The 23,498-nt window shown below is 43.0% G+C and overlaps 2 protein-coding genes across 3 annotated transcripts; one reads left to right on the plus strand and one right to left on the minus strand.

Moving 5' to 3' along the window:
• Positions 1–1,167: 1,167 nt before the first annotated feature.
• On the plus strand, positions 1,168–11,103 carry LOC117267788 (histone-binding protein RBBP7). 2 transcript variants are annotated; one of them, XM_033643840.2, is made up of 12 exons: positions 1,168–1,337; positions 1,962–2,106; positions 3,366–3,511; positions 5,048–5,224; positions 5,360–5,475; positions 6,360–6,520; positions 6,621–6,747; positions 6,829–6,906; positions 7,076–7,152; positions 7,509–7,566; positions 7,957–8,067; positions 9,754–11,103. In XM_033643840.2, the coding sequence occupies exons 1-12, from the start codon at positions 1,322–1,324 to the stop codon at positions 9,823–9,825; spliced, it is 1,284 nt and encodes a 427-aa protein (XP_033499731.1). In that variant the 5' UTR covers positions 1,168–1,321; the 3' UTR covers positions 9,826–11,103. The 2 variants fall into 2 exon arrangements, with proteins under 2 accessions (XP_033499731.1, XP_033499816.1); XM_033643925.2 differs by having other exon boundaries at positions 5,051–5,224.
• Positions 11,104–11,219: 116 nt separating this feature from the next.
• txlng (taxilin gamma) lies at positions 11,220–22,816 on the minus strand. The gene is made up of 11 exons (XM_033643677.2): positions 22,759–22,816; positions 19,848–19,956; positions 19,050–19,197; positions 18,767–18,858; positions 18,265–18,435; positions 17,862–18,056; positions 17,202–17,321; positions 16,986–17,060; positions 16,711–16,803; positions 16,525–16,620; positions 11,220–16,435 (listed from the first exon to the last, which is right to left on the minus strand). Exons 2-11 carry the CDS (start codon positions 19,938–19,940, stop codon positions 16,046–16,048), a joined length of 1,473 nt encoding a protein of 490 aa, XP_033499568.1. The 5' UTR covers positions 19,941–19,956; positions 22,759–22,816; the 3' UTR covers positions 11,220–16,045.
• Positions 22,817–23,498: the final 682 nt, after the last annotated feature.

The raw sequence follows: 23,498 nt of genomic DNA on the forward strand, positions 1-23,498 counted from the left end.
ACACCGCCCATCAGTGATACTATACACTATATATTAGCCCTGATACATACACATAGTATCTGTTTAACTGGCTACTTTTACACAGCATTATTGCACATTTGCACCATGAATTCTTCAGTGTAATTTCTTGTATATATGTATAGAAAAGGCTGGTCTGAAGGTAAGCACAGGACTCCATCATGGCAGCCCTGAGCACCACATCCATAGAGGTAGGGGCTTACCACAGCAGACAGGACCTCTGGTGCAGGATGTGCAAAGAGGCCCCTGACATAGTCCAGCACTTTGTAAGATGCAAGCTGGGACAGAGTACACCGAGAGGCACAACCAAGTGGCTGGGATAGTGTGCAGGAACATCTGTGACGAGTGTGGATTAGAGGTCTCCGAGAACGGATGGGACACACCACCGAAAGTGGTTGAGAACAACAGGCTTAAGATCCTGTGGGACTTCAAGTTCCACACTGACATGCAACTGCTAACCAACCAGAGATAGTGATGGTTGACGAGAAGCAAAAGAGGGCATGTGTCACAGATGTGGCAATTCAGAACAGATGTGGAAGGTGAGGTCCAGCGTGGTCCCAGCAGTGATAGGAGCATCACGGAGTGGCTCCTGCAAATTCCAGGAACAACATCTGAGGTCTCTGTCCAGAAGAGAGCAGTCCTAGGAACAGCTAAGATACTGCGCAGAACCCTTAAACTCCAAGGCCTCTGGTAGAGGACTAGAGATTGACAAAGACATATATATATATAAATCCACCCTCACCCCCAATTCAGTTTAATTTTTTCAATTTAACATTTTGTTGGCATGACATTTCTTATGTGCTACCAAAGCACAATTACAATTTAAGACAGTGAAAATTCAAACACAGTTAACAACAATGTATGGACACAAATTTTAAAGGACAAAAACACATATTAGTGAATGAGTAAATGAAAAGGCAGAGTGGGATCTGTAGTTGGTTGACTCTTAGGCTGTCTTTCAGTCCAGGATATATGACGTATGGCCTGCAAACACTTAAATATGCAGGCCATACGTCATATATCCTGGTGGGGAGGCTCACTGTACTGTAGCACAGGGCTATGATGTTTGTCTGCGCAGTCTCCTGTCTATGCGCAGTCGGCGCGCAGTACTGCCCCTCGTTAGTATGCCCACACTGACGCATGCGCAGTAGGGTATCGAGCAATTCGGCGCTGAAAAGGAAGAAGCCTAGTTTTGTAGTGCTCCATCCGAACCAGTACCAGCTGGGGAACAGCAGTGTTCACTGAAACAACGTCTGCCTGGTTAGGTTGCTTCCGAGCACCGTGACCGATAAAGAGCTGGAACATGGCGGATAAAGAGGGTAGGTTTAATATAACCGCCTTTCTTATGAAACAGTGGCCCGTTTTCCTCGTGTACCGCTTTGTGTGCGCGCGCCACGGCCGTTTAACTCTGCCGTGGGTGCTAGCATGACATGCTAGCTTGTTGAGAGCTTAGCGAAGTCCTGTCAGGAGGCTCGTTGATTTGAACCTGTCGGTGTGCTGTTCTCGGGTTATAAAACAACGTCATGTCAAACCTGTGATAATTTAAAGTTCAGGATACATTTAATCAACTAAAGTTGTGTCTTGTTTTGACGCTGCCACAGCCCTCCGTACCAAAATACGCCGTGACGTTGGAGGGTGGTAGCTATCTCAAAGCATAGTTAATGTAACATGGAATTAAGCTAGCATGAAGCAGTAGTTTTAACAGTTTGGTTTAACGCACTTACAGCTGTCTTTGAGTCCCCAGTTTTCCCATTAGAGCTGCTGACTGACCAGCAGGGCCATACTGGTTATATTTACCATGTAACCATAACAGTGTGTGCTTCATCAGCTTTCCCTGAGTAAATAAGTCCTGAGGAAACAGTAGCTGTGCTCTGAGGAAAGCTACACAGCAGCTGCTACTATCTGCGGTCATACCTGCAACTAACACCATGTTGTTCTGTCAGTGTATGACGATGCAGTGGAAGAGAGGGTCATCAATGAGGAGTACAAGATATGGAAGAAAAACACACCTTTCCTGTACGACCTGGTGATGACTCATGCTCTGGAGTGGCCCAGCCTTACTGTCCAGTGGCTCCCAGATGTCAGCAGGTATTAATTTACATGGTCTCTGTCTTACTGCTCAGAAAACCTGGTTTAAATTTCAACAGCGTTCAGCTCCTGGAGAGGAACTACTGTCACCTGCAACCGGACAGTCACCCAGCTCTTTGTTCCACTTCTCTATGTTGTGCTGTGGTGTTCTCATGCAACATCTACTTCTCTTACAGCCTAGTGCTAAATGTTTTTACTAATAAACATGTCCTATTGCAATAGAACTCATAATTTAGTTGTTCGTGTTTATAGATCTTTCTGTTGTTAGACAGTAGAACAAGTATGAAATACAGATTTTTATCTTATCTCATGTTCCACTTCATTTTATTTATTTTATTTATAAGGACAACACACAATCAACATTTCTGTAAGTGTGTCAGTGTTATCCAGCTGGCTAATTTTCAACTGTAGCCTTTTGGCAAGATTTTTTAAAAACAAATAAAATAATAAAATTCACAGGACAAAGACAGCATTAATCACGTACATTCATTCATTTCATTTTCCGTAACCATTTATCCTGTTAGGGGTCGCAGGGGGGGCTGGAGCCTATCCCAGCTGACATTGGGCGAGAGGCAGGGTACACCCTGGACAGGTCGTCAGATTGTCACAGGGCTGACACATAGAGACAGACAACCATTCACACTCACATTCATACCTACGGACAATTTAGAGTCACCAGTTAACCTAACCTCCCCCACCCCTGGTTCAAACCTCCCACCCATCATGTTATGATCACAACATCGTCTGATAAAAATAAATAGAAATAAAGCTTAATTAACCATGCTGTATGCAGGGGAAAATTTAGATACTTAAAATGATAAGATGTCACAAGATTTCTCTTCTTAATGCTACAGGCGACTGCAAAAAAAATAGCACACGCCAGAGTGGCTGAGCATTAAACATGAAACAGAAAATTTATTTGGTTGTTGTGTTGTCTTGTGGTGAGGTACCAAATTAAGAGGAAATAGACAAACCTTTAGCAACACTCAGGTAGTGTCCTCACACAGATTTCATTTACTGCTGAAATGTAGTTGTCCACAGTGACAGGATCTTTGAGACCAAGTAAATATCTTTAAGGGATGTCACTAATTTCCTTGACTGTCAGCAGTCTGTGAATGTTGTGTGAAAACTTTGAAGAATTACATTTGCCTATCTACCTTGTTTCCATACCAAAAGCCTGATGTTAAAACTGAAAGGTAAAACTGTCTTTGCGAATGAATATGAATTAAAATCATGTCAATTTTTCTGGAACTGTGCAGGCCAGAGGGGAAGGACTACGCCGTTCACAGGCTGGTTTTGGGGACCCACACATCAGATGAGCAGAACCACCTTGTGATTGCCAGCGTCCAGGTACCAAACGACGATGCCCAGTTTGATGCTTCACACTACGACAGCGAAAAAGGAGGTAAATAAACCAGGAGTCGTACTGCAGTGAAATACTTTTAATGTACATCTGAATAGCTGCTTGTACCACTGTAAATAATGTTTTTGTAAGGTCAGTGTAGAAGTATATTTGCCCCACAAACAAGTGGACAATGTAATATTTTTTATTATTTTTTTGTTTTTATAACATTCATTGATCCTTGCCAAAATGCATTTTATAAAGCTCTGACCTTTCCTGCACACTGTAGAGACACACACACCAATAAAAGTCATGAGCACTAAACGCTAGAAAATCCAGGCAGAGGGTAGAAACTGCTGAAAGTGATGATTGAGAGGGATTACGCTTGTATAAGCCTATACATTATTTTTAAGGAAAATCCTGCATTGTATGTCTTTGAACAATGAATAGCTCTGATATGTATATGGTAAGGGAATTAAGATCAAGACCTGAGTCATGTTCCATTGAACTATTTGCTGATACTGTCTATTGTTATTCTTTCTCCCAGCAGGTATGTTGATGGGTACCCAGGTGTGTGTAGGTGTGCTGAAAGCTCACCGCTCTTTCGGTGTGTCGTCAGAGGTAGTGTTAGTATGTTAGTAAGGCCACTCAACAACTTGAAGGTACAGTTCAAGTCTGACGCTCAATACACGCAAAATCAGTCTGGCAAAGTATCTGTTACATGCTGTAGTACATTCACACACAATGGCTTTCTTTAATCAGGAAATACAGATTTCAACAAGCATATTGTTCCTAATAGTGCAGAGGATGTTTATACCCACTGGCCTCAGTAGCTGTTAGATAAAACTTTTTCCAGGCAACATGACTCTGCCATCATGGTTTAAGATATAGAGATACACTGTTATAATTGGAATTTCAGGGCCAGTAACTATAACCGAGTGTTTGTGACAACATTAGTTTTTTGTGGAACAGGTTTTCGATAGGTTGCTTGTACGGTCACCCTCACCAGTGGATTTTGTCGCACTGACATTAAGACAAGCCTCAACATTATTGAGTGTAATTATTGGAACAGTAACAATAATTTCTCATGTATTGGCCTATAATATATCAGCCTCCTATAGTGTGCATCCCAAGCAGGTTGTAACCTGCAGTTGTCAATAGGGCTGCCACTAACGATTATTTTCATTGTCGACTAATCTGTCGATTATTTTTTCCATTAGTCGACTAATCATTTCATCGAAAAATGTGTTAAAATGTTGAAAAATGTCGGTCTGTCTTGCCCAAACCCCAAAATTACGTCATCTAATGTCTTGTTTCATACTCATGCCAAAGGGTTTTAGTTCACTGTCACGGGAGAGTGTGTAAAGCTGCCAATATCTGAATGAAAGAAGCTGCAGTAAGAGTATTTTGGGGCACTTTTATAGTACTTTTCTATGAAAAATGACTCAAACTGATTAGTCGACTACTAAAATAGTCACCAATTATTTTAATAGTCGATTAGTCATCGATTAGTCGACTAATCGTGGCAGCCCTAGTTGTCAAGTGTCTTGTGTCCACTTCCTGCCTTGGATGTACTACAGTCTGATTGTATTCCTTTCTCAGAGTTTGGTGGCTTTGGCTCCGTAAGTGGAAAAATTGAGATCGAGATCAAGATCAACCACGAGGGAGAGGTCAACCGAGCCCGCTACATGCCTCAGAATCACTGCATCATTGCCACCAAGACTCCCACCTCTGACGTGCTGGTCTTCGACTACAACAAGCACCCGACTAAGCCAGGTTGGATCACTGCTGCGCTGTTACATACGCACCACAGATTTATATGTATATACTTAGAGACTACATGCATCAGAATGCTCACGCTCCAGTGAATCACACATTATGCTGAATGCAGTGGTTAATTGCGTGTTTCAGATCCCAGTGGGGAGTGTAATCCTGACTTAAGGCTGAAAGGCCACCAGAAAGAAGGGTACGGCCTCTCCTGGAACCCAAACCTCAGCGGCAACCTGCTCAGTGCCTCCGATGACCATGTAAGTGACCAGGACTAAAATGCCTACTGCTCCTAGTGTATAGGATGGGTTAAATGAAGAGCATGCAGACGAGCCTCACTGAAACATTTTCTGACAGTTTGTGCAGAAATTCTTGGGTTGTGCAAACTAATAGTTGCATTAGCTGTACAGCAATGGTACACTCCCTCAAAAGTTGTGATATCTGTTTGATAATGTCGTGTGATAAAACTGCACATTATAGAGTAGCATTGCATTTTGACCAGCTCAAGCCACACCTGTGTTGTATTGATGCTGTTTAATCAGCATTTTGATAGGCCACATCTGTCAGGTGGATGGATTATTTTAGAAAAGGTGAAGTGCTCACTAACATGGATCTTAAAAAAATTTTTACATCCAAAATATGAGAGAAATAAGTCCCCTGTGTGCATAAAAAGTCTTAGATCTTTAACTTAATCCTATGAGAAATAGGAGCAAAAATTGGTTCTACCTTTCCTCATTTAGAGTTGACAAACTGACTCCAGTCTTGTCCAGGCTTATAGTTTTAACATCAAACATTTGAAATAACAGAAATGCTAGAAGCACATTTCCTCACAGTGATTATCTGAACACATGTTCTGCTTTATTAATTGCCATATTGCAAACCAACTGTAGCACTCCTTTCTCTTGAGTGTCAAGAACTTGGATTTAGTAGCACCTCCCAAGGAGATGAAAGTTAGTTTCAGGAACTCACCCCTAACGCACGCTGAGTACAGTGGAAACAGTTGAGGGCGACACCTCAGGTTACATGTTGTTAAGTGAGAACATTCTTGGAAGATATTGTACATAGAAATTGTTGGTATGCCCAGTGATGCAGTGCCTCATTGTAGCAGGGGAATAATTGTGCTCCCTCTTTTATTTCTCTTCAGACCATCTGTCTATGGGACATCGGGGCCGGCCCAAAGGAAGGAAAGATTGTGGATGCCAAGACCATCTTCACCGGCCACACAGCAGTGGTGGAAGATGTTTCTTGGCATTTGCTCCACGAATCCCTGTTTGGCTCTGTGGCTGATGACCAGAAGCTCATGATGTAGGTATTAGACACAAACATGTAGTCTGTTGTCTCATCCTGTGAACTGGGTTATAAATGATGTCCCTGCTGCCTCTGACTGTCCTTAATCCTCCATCAGATGGGACACCCGGTCCAACACCACATCCAAAGCCAGCCACTCAGTCGACGCTCACACTGCTGAGGTCAACTGTCTGAGCTTCAACCCCTACAGCGAGTTTATTCTTGCCACTGGTTCTGCTGATAAGGTAGAGAAGAAAAACACACTCTGAACTAAAACAGAATAAACTGGAACATATTTAATGCAAATCTTGTTTTGTCTCTGCCAGACTGTTGCTCTGTGGGACCTGAGGAACCTCAAACTGAAGCTTCACTCCTTTGAGTCGCACAAAGATGAAATTTTCCAGGTAAGAACTGTTTGTCTGATTGTTTCTGACTGTTGTATTTATTTGTTAGTCTGATGCAGCTTTGTGTGACTGTCAGTCTGCAGTTATATACAAACAGCCAAACAATACCTTAGAAGAGTTTTTACTAAAACCGACGAACACTACAGTGACCAGCTGTCCAATTCATTAGGTACAATGGTCTCCTCACAATGAGACGATCCTGGCCTCCAGCGGCACCGACCGACGTCTCAACGTTTGGGACCTCAGGTAAAAACTGTCCACCATAACTCATTATCCATGTCTTAAATAAAACAGTGACATTGTAATTCTGTTCATGAGATTTTAGCAAAACATGCTGAAGATACAATAGTATAGCAAACACAGTCTGAAGAATATCCATCCATCTATTTTCTGCTGCTTATCCGTGGCGGTGTTGCCATGGCAGCAGGCTCCCTTTAAGCGTATGACTAGTGGCTACATAAGATTTAGAGGAAAACTGCATACCTGATAGTGGTTTTGATAATGGTTAGCTAACACAATGTGGTAAATATTTATTTATATCATACAGTCTGTGAAGGAGTAACTACGCTTAACAGACTTTTTGTTTGATTTTCTATCTCCAGTAAAATTGGGGAGGAGCAGTCAGCAGAAGATGCTGAGGACGGCCCACCAGAGCTGCTGGTAAGTGATGCACTATAATCAAGATTACTGTGTGAAGTCACCCCTCGATCTCTTAGTCATCATGAGATCCTCAGCTGTGTGAATAATCTAAAACCTTCCAACTCCAAACCAACCAAGCAGTGGGTATAATGTGATGTGACAGCCTTTCAGTACTCTAAGTGATCAGGTTTGTCTGGCTGCACTTGTCCAGTTGACAGTGCCAGTTGTAACTTCATCACTTAAGTTAAAAATTCATCACATCGACTGTTTGGTCAGTGAAATGTGTCAAAATAAAACAAGCTGAAACAGCTAATTTAAACATTTGTAGGTTTTGAACATGTCAGTGGTTCCAAAATCCTGCTTGTGTGTTATCAAAGTGTCTGTCTCTAATATCCACCTTTCTTCCTGCAGTTCATCCACGGTGGCCACACAGCCAAGATCTCTGACTTCTCCTGGAACCCCAATGAACCCTGGGTCATCTGCTCAGTGTCCGAGGACAACATCATGCAAGTCTGGCAGATGGTAAATACAGTTTCAGTCCAGCACCCACCCAGTTTTCCTTTTTTGGATTATGATAGCTCCAGTCCTTCCCCGTGCACCTGTGAAACAAGAAAATTGAGGCTACATCCACACCAATTCATTTCTATTTTAAAAGGCAGAACTGTTGCTCGTGTCCACACCACTGTGGCATGTTCAAACCCCCTAAAACGGAGACCTGTATAAACGCTGCTGACCCTGTTTAAGTTTGAAAACTCTGGTTGTGTTTTTTAATCTGGACTGGTGGGAATGTTGACACAGGCACCCATGTTCGCTTCTCGATAGTCTTATCAGTAGGTGCGGTTACATGATGGCTTCTCATTCAGAATGAAATAAATCTCAATGAAATCATTTGGAATTGAAGTTTTTCCAGGTAGTTTACATGGGAAATATTGGTTCCAAATGAGGGTTTACAAGGGAGATCAGTTTAATCGCCTTTATTCAGGTCTGCGCAAGGTTTGGGGCAGGGAAGGTTTCTGATTGGATAGGGGGCGGGGCGGATGTTACGTTTACCGGAAGAAAAACACTGTAGTCCTCACTCGGATAACAAGATGCTTGACGACGCCGTTCTTAGTGCCTTTTTCAGGCTTGTTTTGCTTATATTCTTGAAGCAGCAGTACGACAACAACCTTATTCTGCTAATGCTTCATCTGTTGAGGAGGAGAAGAGAGGTAGAAGGTCGAAGAAGGGAGGTAGAAGACCGTGCAGTGGCGAATGGAAACCGCTGAGTGCAACAAGTCCGACTGCTCTATCTCAGCCCGTTGCTATGCGCGTTATATACGTCATCGTGCCAGAAGGGCAAGGAAACGAGCATGCGCAGAGAGACCGGAATGGCTGGAATCGGGTAGGAGGTGTATACAAGACAGAAAAATTCTTCCATTCGGGTTCTGAAAAGGAATATTCCACCCCTGTGCACCCGATTAGATTTTCTTTCGGGTTGGCTGTTTTCATTCGGGTTGAGGTGTTTACAAGGAACATTTCTATTCGGGTAGGGCTTCAAACCCGATTGCAAAAGGAATATATGGCTTCATGTAAACGCAGCTACTCAGAGCTTGTCAAGTCAAAACATTAAAGCTAAGTCTACATAACTTTTGTGATTTCATCCTTGTTGTGTTGATATGCCTTTCAGATCCCCATAAATTCTTTGGGGATGGATAATGCTCCCGGGCATTACTGCTCAAATATGTTACCATATTTGCTTTGCAGCAACTCTCAACTTGTTTTCCACGGCCTTGACCGCCTTATACTCATTATACTTACAGGTCCACCTCTTTGTAGGTCCAAGTTAAGAAATCTCTGGTTTTGAAATCCTTTGAAATCTGGAGCGACATAACTTTTCTTGCGCTGCTTTCAGATGCCTTTTGTAAGTATTTAAAACGCAGATTCAAAACGAAAACATAGTGTGGATGTAGCCATGGAAATAAAGGTCTGTCTCTCATATAAGCCGATAAAGGTGTTGCACTCTTTGCGTTCTTTGAGCTATATATATTTGATATCTTGTATTTAGTCAAACAATAATGTTGTCATGCAGTTGGTGGGCTCTTAGTCAACCCAGCTTAAAATGTGAACTGAGGTAGAAGCCTGTCTACAGTCTAGTGTTGTCAGAGAACTGCCAGCTGTATGTACATTAACATCTGTGTATTTCGTCCTCTTCCTCTCTTCTTCTCCCAGGCGGAAAACATCTACAACGATGAGGAGCCAGACAACACCCCTGCATCAGAGCTGGAGGCTCAGGGATCCTAACCCAGCTCTGCATGAGTCTCTCTCCAGGCACGACCCCCTCCCTCTCCCCCACCACCCTCCATCCCCCGAGCTCCAGACCCAGACCCAGCCTGTCGTCTCCCTCTCCGGCTTATCAAGTGCAAAATGAAGTCTGCTCTCCACATGAGCGAACAGTGTGGAAAGTCAGAGACAGCATGGGCTCCACCCTTCCTAACAGGCAGTTGGATTCAGGCTCATCTCGCTCACACTTCACCGAGGCCCAGGTACCCAAAAGCACTTGGAGTAGGATTAAGGGTTGAAATGTTGTACCTGGGCTTTGGAGACTCTAAAGAGCAGAAACCTTTTATGTGGACGAAGTCACTCGAAGTCATTAATACCAGTTAATCAGTGACTCTCAAAGGGTTCAGGCAAGGGAAATAAAAAGTGTCATTTTATATTCAGACTTATGAGTAGCCAGAAAACCACTAGCTAGTGACGTTCCCTCAAGACACATATGTGACGGAGGACTACTCCTCCATGACATGCTTCTATCCAAACCAAAGACTGTGTATAAAGATGGACGACACATCTCTATGTACTCCTACTTTACAAAAATGAAGCCAAAATATCCCTTAAACGGGCCCTGCCGTCTCATGCTGGAGGCGTCAAAGCGATCTCCACAGCATCAGGTTCTCACCTACACACCTGTCTGACCAATCGGGAGCAGCACCATTGATAGTGAGCACACTGATTGGCTCACACAGCTGTCAATCATGATGTCATACCACCTTTTATAGCATTAAATAACTAATTAAAACCACTCTTATTAGGGAAAAAAACACTTAAACAAATATCAGCGTGATTAGAGCTACATAAAATAAAAGACACTATCTTTATTTGATCTTTTAGTTTGGCCCATGTCCCGTTAGCTAACATGGAGGGAGCAGGGAGGAGGTTTTGGCTTCATTTTGGGGAGCTCTCATGTCGTCCATCTTTATATAGAGTCTATAATCCAGACTATGATTGGCTTAAGTTAACCAGGTTGGTTATGTCCAGGAGAACTTAATTTTAACTTACTTTACTTTATATCGTACTGAGCTGACACGTCCCGGCTGTCCTTTGAACGAACATTCCCTGCTGTGTTTGCCTCCTGTTCATAAGGTACATTAACTGTTGAGTATTTGGTTGAGTAAAAGGTGCACTCGAGGGAAACGCACATATTTCTCTTTCCTCTCCTCGTTCTGTTGTTAAATAATGTGAAATTGCCATGTTTTGTTTCCCGCACCTCAAATTGCAATAAAACTTTTATAACTTTTCAAAGACAAGTTTTAAATTTCTTCAGTCAACCTGAAATGCTGCACATACAAGTGACACCTCCACTTCACTCTTTCACCCAGTAAATGACACAAGACCCAGTGAGGAAATAAATCCATGGCTTTTGCAAATTCTACAAAATGTTTATTGAAAAGCAAGACAGGACTATAAGAACATTGTACAATCAAAGAGGGGGTGTGGGCTCATTTTTTTTTTTTCTTTATTTAGTAAAAATAGAGCTCTCCGAAGCTATGGTGACTCATGCCTCTTCTTTCACAGTTAGTCTCACCTGCAGAGGTAGATTCTGACATTACCTGAGAGTCAATCTGGGGCAACGCCAAAGAAAGAGGAAACAGATGCTGAAAAGTCTTCCCTCGGCTCCCTTGGACTACACCTGTCCTCCACCCGAAAGAAAGTTATGCACACACCACCTGACCCTGTACGTGTTTACATCAGTTTAGTATTTAAATGAGAAGATAGATCCACGAGGAGGAGAAATGTGGAAAAGACCAGGAGACGTCACAGATAGAATCAATCAGACTGCAAGGCGACGTCTTCGAGGACGTTACTTCAAGTCGCACTGTTACATTTGTAAAGGAAAATTATGTGTTGTATCACCCCTGTGATTCTCACTGTCTTTACAATATACTGAGTTAAAAAGGAGCCACTTGAGGAAAGAATGGCCGGAACAACAAATTAAACAGTGCTGAGGGAATCTGGTTCTTCACCACTACACTTTAAGTCAAGCAATTTTCTTTCCCACTGCGTACGAGATCTCAAAGAGAATAGTCGGCAAAAAAGGTGCACACCATGGATCAGCCTTGTACCCACAAATAAGGGATTCAAACTACAGATGCAGATGAAGCAATAACGGGGTGAGCAGATCACTTTGCACCCAGAGTTAACTCCTGTATTCAAGATTTTGGATCTGTTGTGGAACAATAGCTGCAGTATCAGCTGTTGCTTAGGTAGTGGAGCAAGCAGGGTTAAAGTAATACTTCACCCCCAAAATGACCAGTTGTATATGAGTTACTCACCCTGTGTTATACGGGGGAATTCACAAAGAAAACTTCTGCCTCAACAGTGAACGAAGAATCCAAAACTGAGATAATTCAAAGGTCTTTGCGCACTGAGTCTTTTTATTTTTTTGGTCTAAAATTGTTGCACATCCAGAAACAAATCTGACGTTGTGTTAATCATGTTTGCACACTGAGTTTTTCACCTCCGTCAAAGCCTTCGGAGACTTTCAACCAAGAATCAGTGATGAAAATGTGGCAGTGGGACACAGCTGCGCCACAACAGAGGAACGGGACGCACAGGATCATTTCGTAACTCAGACAGCTACTTTCAACAGGTCAGATAGTAATATTCAGGTGGATGATGATGAAGAGGAGGAGGATTAGGACCGCACACAGAATGTGGAGGACAGCTTCGCCCCTTCATGCAGCTGTGGTGCCAAATGACAATACACCAGCAGCTCCTATGTTCAGCAAGGTAAAATTATATATTTGTCAATGGAGTCTGGCTTTGAAGAGAACATAAATATGTTTCAGTTCCCTGTTGGAAACCGCAGTCTGCTTGGGAGATACTGAGCATACGACTGGATAAATGGGACTTGGATTATACTGCACGAGTTGTGTGAGAGTTTGTTAACAAATGTTTCAAAATAGTTTTGCAGTTTATAACGAGATAATTTTCTGTTTTTGGATTCTTCCCTCACGAGAGGCATGTGAGAGAAACGTTTTGTTCATGAATTCAACGTAATGGGGTGGTTAATCGTTACACAAGGAGTCATTGGGGGGTGACAGAAGTGCCCCAAATTAAAAAACAAAACTGTAGTAACAAAAGGTAAAATACGCAGGGGGTGCAAATGTGTACCTTAATTTCTATTTGAGGGGCTTCTATTCTTAACACTGCCAGTTTCAAGATCCACAGCTCAGTTTGACACTGCCGACAACTGATTCCCTACATTCACTGTTTCAGGTGTCTACGCACACTGACGAGTTTCCTCGTGTACAGTAACAGCTGCAGCTCCTGTTGATATGCATCGCTGATGGAAATCAAATCTTTTTATTTAAATGCATTAGAAAAGAAAAATCACATTCAATCTTCTTCCAGTATAAAGTGTCAAAGACGTCGAGGCTCATTATTCTGATGTTCTCTAACATAATTTACAGAAAATAATTTGCCAGTGGACAAACTGTGTGTCAGAACTCCTGACTCGGTTCTTGTCTGTACACCCTGTTGAGCTGACTGTACGGAAGTCAAATGATACGGTTCATTAAAAAGTGGATAACTGAAATGCAGATTAAGATCAAGTAACACATTTTGCACGCAGACAATCGCTGAGCTTTCATGTTTTTCTAGTTCCCGTATTATCCCTCGTTATGTTTCCTCACAGGGACACAAACAAAAAAAGGTTAAATGGGAGATTACATTATCAAACCCAACTTCTAATGCTTACGATTTCAGTCCTGGTCAAATTGGTGACACCTGCAGTAACAGAGGTGAGCTTTAACAACACCTACCACAGAGTCCTGTTCAAAGTGACGCACAAATCAACCACTGGGGGCAGCATACACCCCTCAAGTGTGAGTTACCTCTGAGGAGGAGCAACTCGTGTTAAAGGGCGGGCTGAAAGGGTTCATCAAGTCATGTTTTATTACAGAGGACGCTCAACAACATTAGCTAGTACAGACCTGTTAAACTCATGATTAAATGTTAACTTGCAGATTAGATCTAATGGACGTCGCACTGGGTTTTGTTCTGCATTGAATCCAGAACATGTTGAATCATTTCCTGTAAATCCCTCGAGTGCAGGGAGACAATTTGAAGTCGTAATATTGCAAGAACATGTCCTCTGATTTAATCAGTCTTCCACATTCGTTGATCAAAATATAACCTTTTTTTTGCAAAGTTACACTTCTTGAAATATGACTTTTTTCTCTTCAAAATTACAATTTTATTCTCAAAATATTTCAGCTTTCTCATCACCACAGTGGCCTTAACACCACCTGTAAAATCTGAATTTTGTAAAGGTGGACTCATTATCTTGTGGTCAACTGTTGAAGCTATAATTTACCTAAAACTGATGTGCAGAGGTGGCTATTTCTGAGGCTTGATTTGATACCAAGCCCGGTCAGGTGAGCATTTATAAAAGCCAATTGTTTTAGAGTTCGACTTAGAGAACCACAGTCCAAACAGAGGAAGCTTCCAGACAATAAAACACTCCAGAGGAGATGTGGTTTGCGTGAGTTAATACTATAAATATATCTCAAGTAAACTGCTAACTTTTTGTCTGGTTAGCACAGGCTCCCAGGAAGGGGCACAAAAATACTTTTCCCATAGACTTACATGGCAAAAGAGACATCTGTACATTGGTGGATACATTTTTTTTGGAGCGTCCATTCGGTCCAATAACATTTGGAAAGTCTAGATGAGCCGCGTGATTAAATAATTTTATCCACATTCAAGTTAACAAAGCTAGACTAGAAGTAGGCAGCTCGACCAGCCTGCTCTGTGGGCCAAACGGTGCCGATCATTCAAGTAATTTTACCGTTAGCCTTTTCTCCGGTTAGCACAGACCCCCCCAGGAAGTGCATTGAAATTTGAAGCCAATGTTCGTAGTGGCAACAAAGCACTAAACTGAAAGCAGGCTGCTCTATGGGCCAAACGGTGCGGAAACAGTGCCGATCATCCAGGTTAAGCAGAAATGTTTGGCTTCATGTGCCATTGAGAAACTTTCATAGCAATTACCCGGGCCCTTCTGCTAACGCTGTATCTACTTCTGTTTATAGGTCCATGAGTTGGCAACCAAATGAGCTAATGGCGCTGTCACAATTTCCAAAAGTCATGATCAAGTTATTACTGTATGTTTTTCATGTGCGGCGCCTCCTTGAATCAAGGGCTGTGTTTCATTGTAGCTATGGTGATGTTTAGCTTTTGACCACACGTTTTCTGTCTGTCTGTTGAATGCAAATACTCAAATTTGCCTCCACACTTTACCAACAGGTCATGTCTGGGTCAGAGTGCTAAACGTGGCCTGCTGGGATAACACGCTTCAAAATTTTGAATTCCAACTGATTATTAGAAATCTATTATTGTATTTTTTCAGATAAAGTGACAGCCCTACTTGCTAGCATACTAACTGGCAATTAGCGAGCATGTTGCCAGCTAGTTAGCATGTTGTAGTTGAGCTCGACAGCCGAAGTTGCTCACCAACTGTCCCACAAGTTGTCCCTGTTTCAGAGCTTTAAACCAGCACCACCTATTGCACAAGGTTCATTTTGCTGCGACACTTTCTGCTCTAATCAAGAAAATTAAAACGTGATCAAAAAATATATTTAATACCCTGTGGCCAAGACGGATGTCAAATAAGCCCAACTCTGACTCTACACTGTCCCATTTCCTCCTCCAGTTTTCCAGATCACATGCCGACAGTAAGGCTACGTTAATACAAAGTGACCTGCGACAATATGCACGTGATAAACCCACTTTTCAATTTAATCAAACTAGAATTTCCAGTGAGACATGTGACACTACAGGGAGAGACCATGTGAAGAGAGAAATAAAAGGCCAATTTGACTTTGACTAGCTTCAATTTGCACGAGACTTTCCTATGAAAATACAGTTATGGTAGAAAACAGGGAGTACCAAGTGCTCGCCACAAAGCCAATTATTACAACCAATGTAAAACGTGGGCAAAGTTTTAGAATAGAATCCTCGATACAATCATTTTATCCTTCTTTAACTATCGCACAAAAAAAATGATATGGGTTCAGTTTCTGTTCAGAAACCTGGAGAGGCAAGTCTAGGATTAAAAAAAGAAAAGAAATCTCTATCCCCATTGCAGATGGTTTCTCTGGCTAGTTATGGAACTAGGCTGGAGGTGTGTGGAGCCCTCCGATCACACCCGTCTCACCTACACACTCGGGCGGTGTAGGCTCGTTCAGTCCTGCTGCGAGGGCGGTGCTTCTGCAGGCTGGCTGGTCGTCGTCGTCGTCGCAGTAGTGGTTTTGTCAGTAGCAGCCGTCGTGGGGTCCAGTTCAGGTGGTCTGGGGGCTTGGTGGACGCCCTCCGTCTCCAGCTCGTCACCCTGCGCCAAGCCCTCCTCGTCTTCCTCCTCCTCCACCTCATCCTCGTCCTCGTCTTCCTCCCCGTTGGAGGGCTCCCTTGGCTGGGCTTCAGGAGGCGCTGTGGTCCCTTTGTCTCCCTGCTCCTGGAGGAGGCTGAGCTGGTTGTTGAGGTCGTTCCTCTCCTTCTGCAGGGCTCTGCACAGCCTCTCCAGCAGCTCCAGCTTCCCCTGCAGAGCCTTGAAGTGGCCGTCACGAAGAGTTTTCTACAACACGACACGTTTCATCAGCATTAAAGTTCAGTTTTTCTAATACTACTGAATCAACCAAAAGCAAAGGGAAGATTTCGAGTCACCTCCTCGGCCATCTGCAGCAGAGCCTGGTTGTTACTCTCCCATTTGGTCCTCCACTGTGTCGTCTCCTTCTCCAGCTTCTTGATCTTCTTGGTCATCTGCAGGTAAATCCAGACAGTTAAAACAGCTGCCAGGGAAAAACAATGAGACACAAACACTAAGCCAACAGGACAAGGTCAGTCAGTCACCTTCTCCATCTCTTGTCTGAAAGTGGTGAAGACCTCGTTGCTTTTAGCCAGAGTGCTCTGAAACTCCTCAAACTTGTCCATGTACAGGGAGAGCTGAGAGCAGAGAGAGGGGAGCAGTGAGTCATTTTAAAACCTTTCATCTGGGTTTATGTACACAAAGGTGAACACAAGGCTTCTACAGCGTACCTCCAGTAAAGAAAAACAGTGTTGATGACTGCAGAGCCCAAAAACATGTTTCTGATCCACCAAGGAAATGTTTGTTTGTGAGTATTTACCTGTTGTTTGAGCTGTGTTTCTTGCTCCTTCATCAGCTCACACTTGTGTCTGGACTCCGTGGCGTCCTTCAGCAGCTGAAGCATCACAGTACAGTCAGTTCATGATCCTGAATATTGTTTAATACCAATAATACCACTAATCCACTGATTTCATTTCTGCTCAGCTACTGGCCGGTTAATACTGCTGTTTGAAACAGGCGCAGAAGATGTACTCACAAAGTCTCTCTCTCTTTGCTGCTTCTCCTCGACTTCTTTCATCATCTCGGTGATTCTCTGCAGCTTCGCGTCCATCAGCTGCTGCTGCAGCTCCTTGTGCTTGAACACCTTGTCTATGTGCTGCAAGAGAAACGCACATCAGAATAACCATCAGGCTCAACAACCTGTGATGTGCCCTGATCGTATTCTTTTCATTTGAATTACCTCCCCTTGCAGTATTTTAACCTGATGGACATTTTAATAAACACCAAGTCAGTCAAAATGTAGATGGTCAGGTCTGGTTTCAAAGAGTCTGAAGTTTGTTGACTATGTCAACACCACCTGTTGCTGCTGCACAGTTGAAGCCTTCCAGTGGTCTAACATGTCTTTTAGCTATTCAAACACAGACACACACCTCAGCACTAATATTTGAGAACATGAGTGGTATTGCTTCGCTTTTTTTAAAATCTATTTTTGCCAAAATTGAATGTTGTCCTTGTCCTTTGGTTTACTAAAATGGCCTGTGTGTAAAAGCATCTTGTACTTTCTGTCATGATTCAAGTTCCACATGAAAACAAACTCAGAGTTAGCAGAGATAAAAAGGCAGTTTCTACACTACCATGATTTCTGTGTTTGCAGTGGAGTTTATGAAGACTCTAAACGCAGGGTTTGTCCTCTCACCTCCTCTCGCAGCTCGTACTGCTCGATGAGCTTTTTCAGCTTCTCGGCCAGCTCCATGTTCTCCTGCCTCAGCTTGGTGTTGTGGGAGCTGTGCTGCTCCATCTGCACCTCGATATCGCTCAAGGTCATCTGGAAGTGCAGCATGGCCTCCTTCCGCTGCTCCTCGTACTCCCTGGACCGCTGGGCGTTTTCCTCCTGAGGTGACGGGAGAGGTCAATGATGAGTTTAAAAAAGGAGAGGAGAGAGATATATGTGCTGTTTACCCTGGCAACATGTGACATCATATGAGCAGAGACGCACACTGTCTTGGACTAAACAAATGTCTTCTTCACGTTCTGAAAACAGTTTTCCTTAGAAGTGGTTGTTTGCCTTATGACAGTGAAAGGTGGTGGCTGAGGTGTACCTTCAGTGTCTTGTTGTGTCTCTGCAGCTCCCGACAGAGACTCTCCAGCTTGCTGCGGGCCAGGATGGCCTTGCTGTGTTCTCCCTGCAGGTGGATCTTCTCCTTCACTATCTGAGACTGCTTCTTCTGCAGGGCTTTCAGGCGCTTCTGCATGCAGCGGCTCTCCTCCAACTACACATGGTCAACATCAAGAGGTTGCATCATGGTTAAGCTTATCATTTTTTTATTTGTACTTCCCGCACAGCCGTGTCTGTCTCATTCACACTTGTGGCCATTTTTTCAGGCTTTGTACATGACAAAAAAGCCCCCGTTCTTAATCCCAACTACAAAACCGAGCACACCATCTGACTGATTTGAATCGCTGAACAAATGTGAGATGTGTTCAGCTAGTCAGAGCTTTTGAACCAGGCAAACTTCATCCAGAAGGTTCAGCAGCTCCGTTAGTTGCCTCAGGATCAGTCAGTCTGGCTGTTCATATGCAGATATTCAGATATTTACTTACCAGGTCTGCATATTTCTTGCACAGAGCAGCTAGTTTCTCCTCAGGAGTGGCGAGAGAGTTCAGAGCCTGCATCAACAGAACGACCTCCTTTCCTGGAACATAAACCACAACACTATGAGAAAAACGGAATGACTTTATTCCAGTGACAACTTCCACTTAATGAAACTGACGAGAATTTTTACGCAAATATGACTGACTTGTGACCGAGGTGTAAAACTGACATCATATTTATGTAACAAGCTCATCTTGAAAGTGCCTCTAAGATACTTTGTCGTGTTCCTACCAAAAGCCTTGTCCTCTCCGGCCTTGAGGTCTCCTCCAGGGTCGAGCTCAGCCTCCACCAGGTCGCTGGGACTGTCCTCTCTGCCTGGAGTTTCTCCCCTCTCCTCGTCAGCGCAGCACAACCCCAAACCAAACTCCGCAACCTCCTCCTGATAACACACACACACACACACACCCAAATGACCACAAAGCAGCTGGAACGCCTCACTGAAGAGATGCAGTTTTCACTGAGCAGCTCCACTAAAGAAGCAGGAGGTTCAGTGCCTTGCCTAATAGTGCCTCAAAGCGCCTGCTGCTGGAGGGAAATGTTACTCACCACACATGGTTACTTCATCTTCCCCGCCCTCAATTTTCCAACAAGCCTGATGTTTAAACAGATGACTGCTGTTACCTCTATGTTACCCCAGGGCTGTGTATCTAACCTCAGCACCTTCTTGTACTGACTAAAATGTGTTTGTACTACAGTCTTGAAAACTGTTAAGTCCTTGAGTGTCTGGGCAGATCCCTGTTTTCTGATTTTAAACCAAATTCTGACAATTTTAGATGATTTTATGCGGGCAAGAGTCTGACCCCTGTTTTTATTTACTGAACATTTAACATGTTTGAGAATTCTGGCTTTTTGAATGACAAGAAAATGAAATAAAAAGTTTGTTTTTCGGTACCAAAACTCACGTACTGAAAGAACACTATTGCTAAAAAAGGAATAGCTACTTTTAGTGGAGCAGTTGCAGCTCATGTATTGCAACTTATTGAACAATGAAAATAGTAATGATGCTTAACACTAGTTAACAGTGCTTACCTGACATGGGCTGTCCAGTTCAGGTGGAGAGTCGCTGCCTCCCACTATTCTTCTGGTCGCCACATCAATCTCACAAACTTCTGTCGTCTCCATTGGTCCTGACTACGAGCTAGAATATCATAGTCAACAAGAATTGTTAGAAACTATAAAGAGATTATAGCCTGACCAAACACTTGTCATGAATAGTGGGAGTCACATTTGGGCTAAATATAGTCTCCTGATGATTTAAAAAAGCAAGTAAAAAGGTCTTGTGATGATGTGGGCTTGCTGCTTCAAGTGTTAGTGAGGCGATTACATAGAAATTCAGTTTGAATAACACATGCATGAGGCTTTTCAGACACCAAAACACTGCACATCATCCTGTGATACTATGAGACAGGGTTTTATAACTCAGGAAAGTTATCACAGAAGTCATCTAATCCATTCATTAGTTAATTTTCCGTAACTGCTTGTCCTGTTAGGGGTCACGGAGGAGCTGGAGCCTATCCCAGCTGACACTGGGCGAGAGGCAGGGTTCACCCTGGACAGGTCACCAGACTACCACAGGACTGACACACAGACAGACAACCATTCGCACTCACATTCACACATACGGACAATTTAGAGTCACCAATTAACCTGCATGTCTTTGGACTGTGGGAGGAAGCTGGAGCACCTGGAGGAAACCCACGCTGACATGGGGAGAACATGCAAACTCCCACCCCGGGGTTCGAACTAGGAACCCTCTTGCTGTGAGGCAAAAATGCTAACCACTGTGCCACCCTCAAATCTAATTTATTGCGTAATTTCTCTCTCTCTCCCTCTGACTGTGCCAGCCCTCTGTGTTAATGTGTTTCATGTAAATCTGCAAGGCACAGTAAGGAGAGGGAAAGAGACACTGTGTCGCATTAGCCTGACAAGCTAACAGTCAGTAATGGATGAAACGGGGCAATAATGTGGCTTCAGGTGTGAGGTTGGATTTGGGTGTCAAATTTTGCAATACCAGCTGGGCTCAGTCTGCTCAGGAGTTAGTAGTAGTTAAACATTAGGACTTTGTTAGAGTACATGAGGTGACATGCTAGGGGGTCAAGAGTGAGAAACTAGGGCTGGGAGATAAAATGATAATTATCTCGGTATAATTTTCCTAGACAGAGATAAAATGAGTCCTCACCATAAATGAACGACAATATTGCAATACTATGCTGTATTGATATTTCCCCCACCCCTACAAACTCTGCAGCCCAAATAAATTTTATATAATAGACACAAGGACTTGATGACAACACATCTGCACTAGGACAGGAGATTTCAGGAGATGACAAGTACACAACCTCTCTGTAAACGTGCTGAGCTTTGTGGCTGTTGCCATGTGACAAAACCTGACTGAGAGGAGTAATCTCGCCACGTTAATACCGTCTTATCCATGCAATGAGACTTTTTCAACAGCAGACAGCAAAAGTCAACCACGTGTGTTGAGCAGCAGGAGCAACCTGCCAAATGTCAGCCCAGCACACAGCATGCCTCATTCTGGGATCATTACAGGGGAGCTACACCCTGAACTACTCTCTGATTTTAACACAGCCACATGCTTTGGTCTTACAACCACACAGATATGAGTCAAGCATATTATTCTTACGAGCCCTGCTAACATGCCAATCGTGTCAGGCCGTAGCAGCACCGTCACGCCAACACGCACATTAATGCCAACAGGTTGAATATCGCTGGATATTTCTTACATATCTACATAATGTTACGACAGTGGAGTGAAACATTAGAGAGGCAATTTAAGGAAGTTAATGTTAAATGTAATCTAGCTAGCTTACCTTGTCGGCTAAGTGGGGAGTATGATGTATGCTAACATAAAGCAACACTTACACACTAAAGTTAACTTACATCAGCCTGTCAAATGCTAACACATCAGTTACTGTGCCAGTGTTGCTGTTGAGAATAATAATTTGTGATTGTAGTAAAAACTGGATGTAATATGGACCACCTAACTTAACTGCAGTTTCCTGCCCAACTCACTGACACTGGCAAGCACGCAAAACATGTTACTTATTAGCGGCTACTATGCTAGCTGCGATGCTAACTTAGCTACTATATGTGTTGTTTACTCCATAAGGAGGAAACTTACGGGAACACCCTTGGTAAAAAAAAAGAAACGGGATCCTTTTACCTAACGATATAACCACTACAAAACATACGGCATGTCTGTACTGCATAACTTAAGATGTTAAAATGTAGCATCTTGGTCTTGACGGGGGTTTCTGGTTATCCCTGGTGGTGTTAAGTAGCTAGCCAACTTTAGAAAGTTAACAAAAATAGCGGGATACGCATTAATTCGAGCATAATACCTAAGCCGAATTGAAAAACACTCCATTCTACATTTAAAAAGGTCTTAATGGGTTTAGTATCTGCAGTGTGTTTTTGGATATCAATGCGGATATTGCAAATCTTCAATATTTCAAAGTAAGTCTGGCGTGACGTTCCATCGAATCAGGGCAGAACGGCGCGTACGGTTCCTGGTCATGTTAGCTAGCTACTTAGCTAAAGGCACAGCTAGCATTTCCTTATTTATCCCTGTAAATAAACTCCCGTTGACATTCCCATTGTAGGTGTCAAGCGCAACTGATCATTAACACCACTTAGTCGGGGAGATGTAAAGTAAATTCCCAATGTAAGCTAACAAGTTTGCTATTGTTAGCAGGGCTAATGCTAATACTGTGCTAACAGCTAGTAAGTGGCTAGCCCAGCTGGCTAACACTAGAAGTGAACTTTACTTCGGCGAATATCTAATGTGCGATATTGAACACAGACACTTGAACACTTCAGGTGACAGTAACAGGTCACACACTGCACTGAGGTTTAGTAAAATCGGCACGACACAATACAGGTGAAGAAAATACGTTGATGAAATAGCGAGAGCGTTTACCTGTGCTTTCACACGGGATGTAAGCAGGACAGTTATCAAGCTAGCTGGGACTGTCCGTGTACAAGTAGAACTTCCGGTTAAAGCTTTTCAAGATAAAGCGTGTTTTCCTGTTGAACAAGCAACGAGGGAGATGAGTTTTCCCACTGTTAAAAATTACAGATTACACCTGTTTAACAACAACAATAATAATAATAATAATAATAATAATAATAATAATAATAATAATAACAGGGATGACATTGACATTGGTATAATATAATATAATAATATAATATATATATAAAAAAAAGTCACACAGACTACACCATACCCACTATATGAGAATGTAACCCACACATCCAACTTGACATTGCCTATGCGTTTAATTTGAAGGCAGCACCCTCGTATTTCCGGTAGTAATCTGACTATTTTGACGCAGCTGAAGTCAAAAACAAAAGCAAAAATCTCTGAGCTCCTCTTTTTCCGGGACGTCAGAGAGGGAAGAAAACAACAGCCACTTGATACCAAATCAGTCCCAACAGCAACTGTTTCCTCACAGTGTCTTCCTTATATTCCTTCACCATGTCATCCTGTTAAAAACATTTTCACCTGCAGCTGAACTCATCAAGTCTGCCTCCTGACAGAGAGGAAACTGTGGTGTTGGAGCTGAGTGACATTGGGAGGTGACTGAATTCACATGCTGCTTTTTTTTTCTCAGTATGCAGGAATTAAATGTAGATGAACATTTAATTACTGCATAC

Source organism: Epinephelus lanceolatus, chromosome 2 (genome assembly GCF_041903045.1).
Source record: "Epinephelus lanceolatus isolate andai-2023 chromosome 2, ASM4190304v1, whole genome shotgun sequence".
Taxonomy (NCBI): Eukaryota; Metazoa; Chordata; class Actinopteri; order Perciformes; family Serranidae; genus Epinephelus; species Epinephelus lanceolatus.

Bases quoted from the DNA above. Each gene is read 5' to 3' on its own strand.
- LOC117267788 (XM_033643840.2), top strand. The intron at 6,748-6,828 runs GTAGAGAAGAAA...TGTCTCTGCCAG, and splicing joins CCACTGGTTCTGCTGATAAG to ACTGTTGCTCTGTGGGACCT. The intron at 7,153-7,508 runs GTAAAAACTGTC...TTCTATCTCCAG, and splicing joins CTCAACGTTTGGGACCTCAG to TAAAATTGGGGAGGAGCAGT.
- txlng (XM_033643677.2), bottom strand. From the start codon at position 19,940: ATGGAGACGACAGAAGTTTGTGAGATTGATGTGGCGACCAGAAGAATA. The intron at 16,804-16,985 runs GTAAATACTCAC...CTCTGCTCTCAG, and splicing joins AAACACAGCTCAAACAACAG to CTCTCCCTGTACATGGACAA. The intron at 16,436-16,524 runs GTGACTCGAAAT...GTCGTGTTGTAG, and splicing joins TGCTGCAGATGGCCGAGGAG to AAAACTCTTCGTGACGGCCA.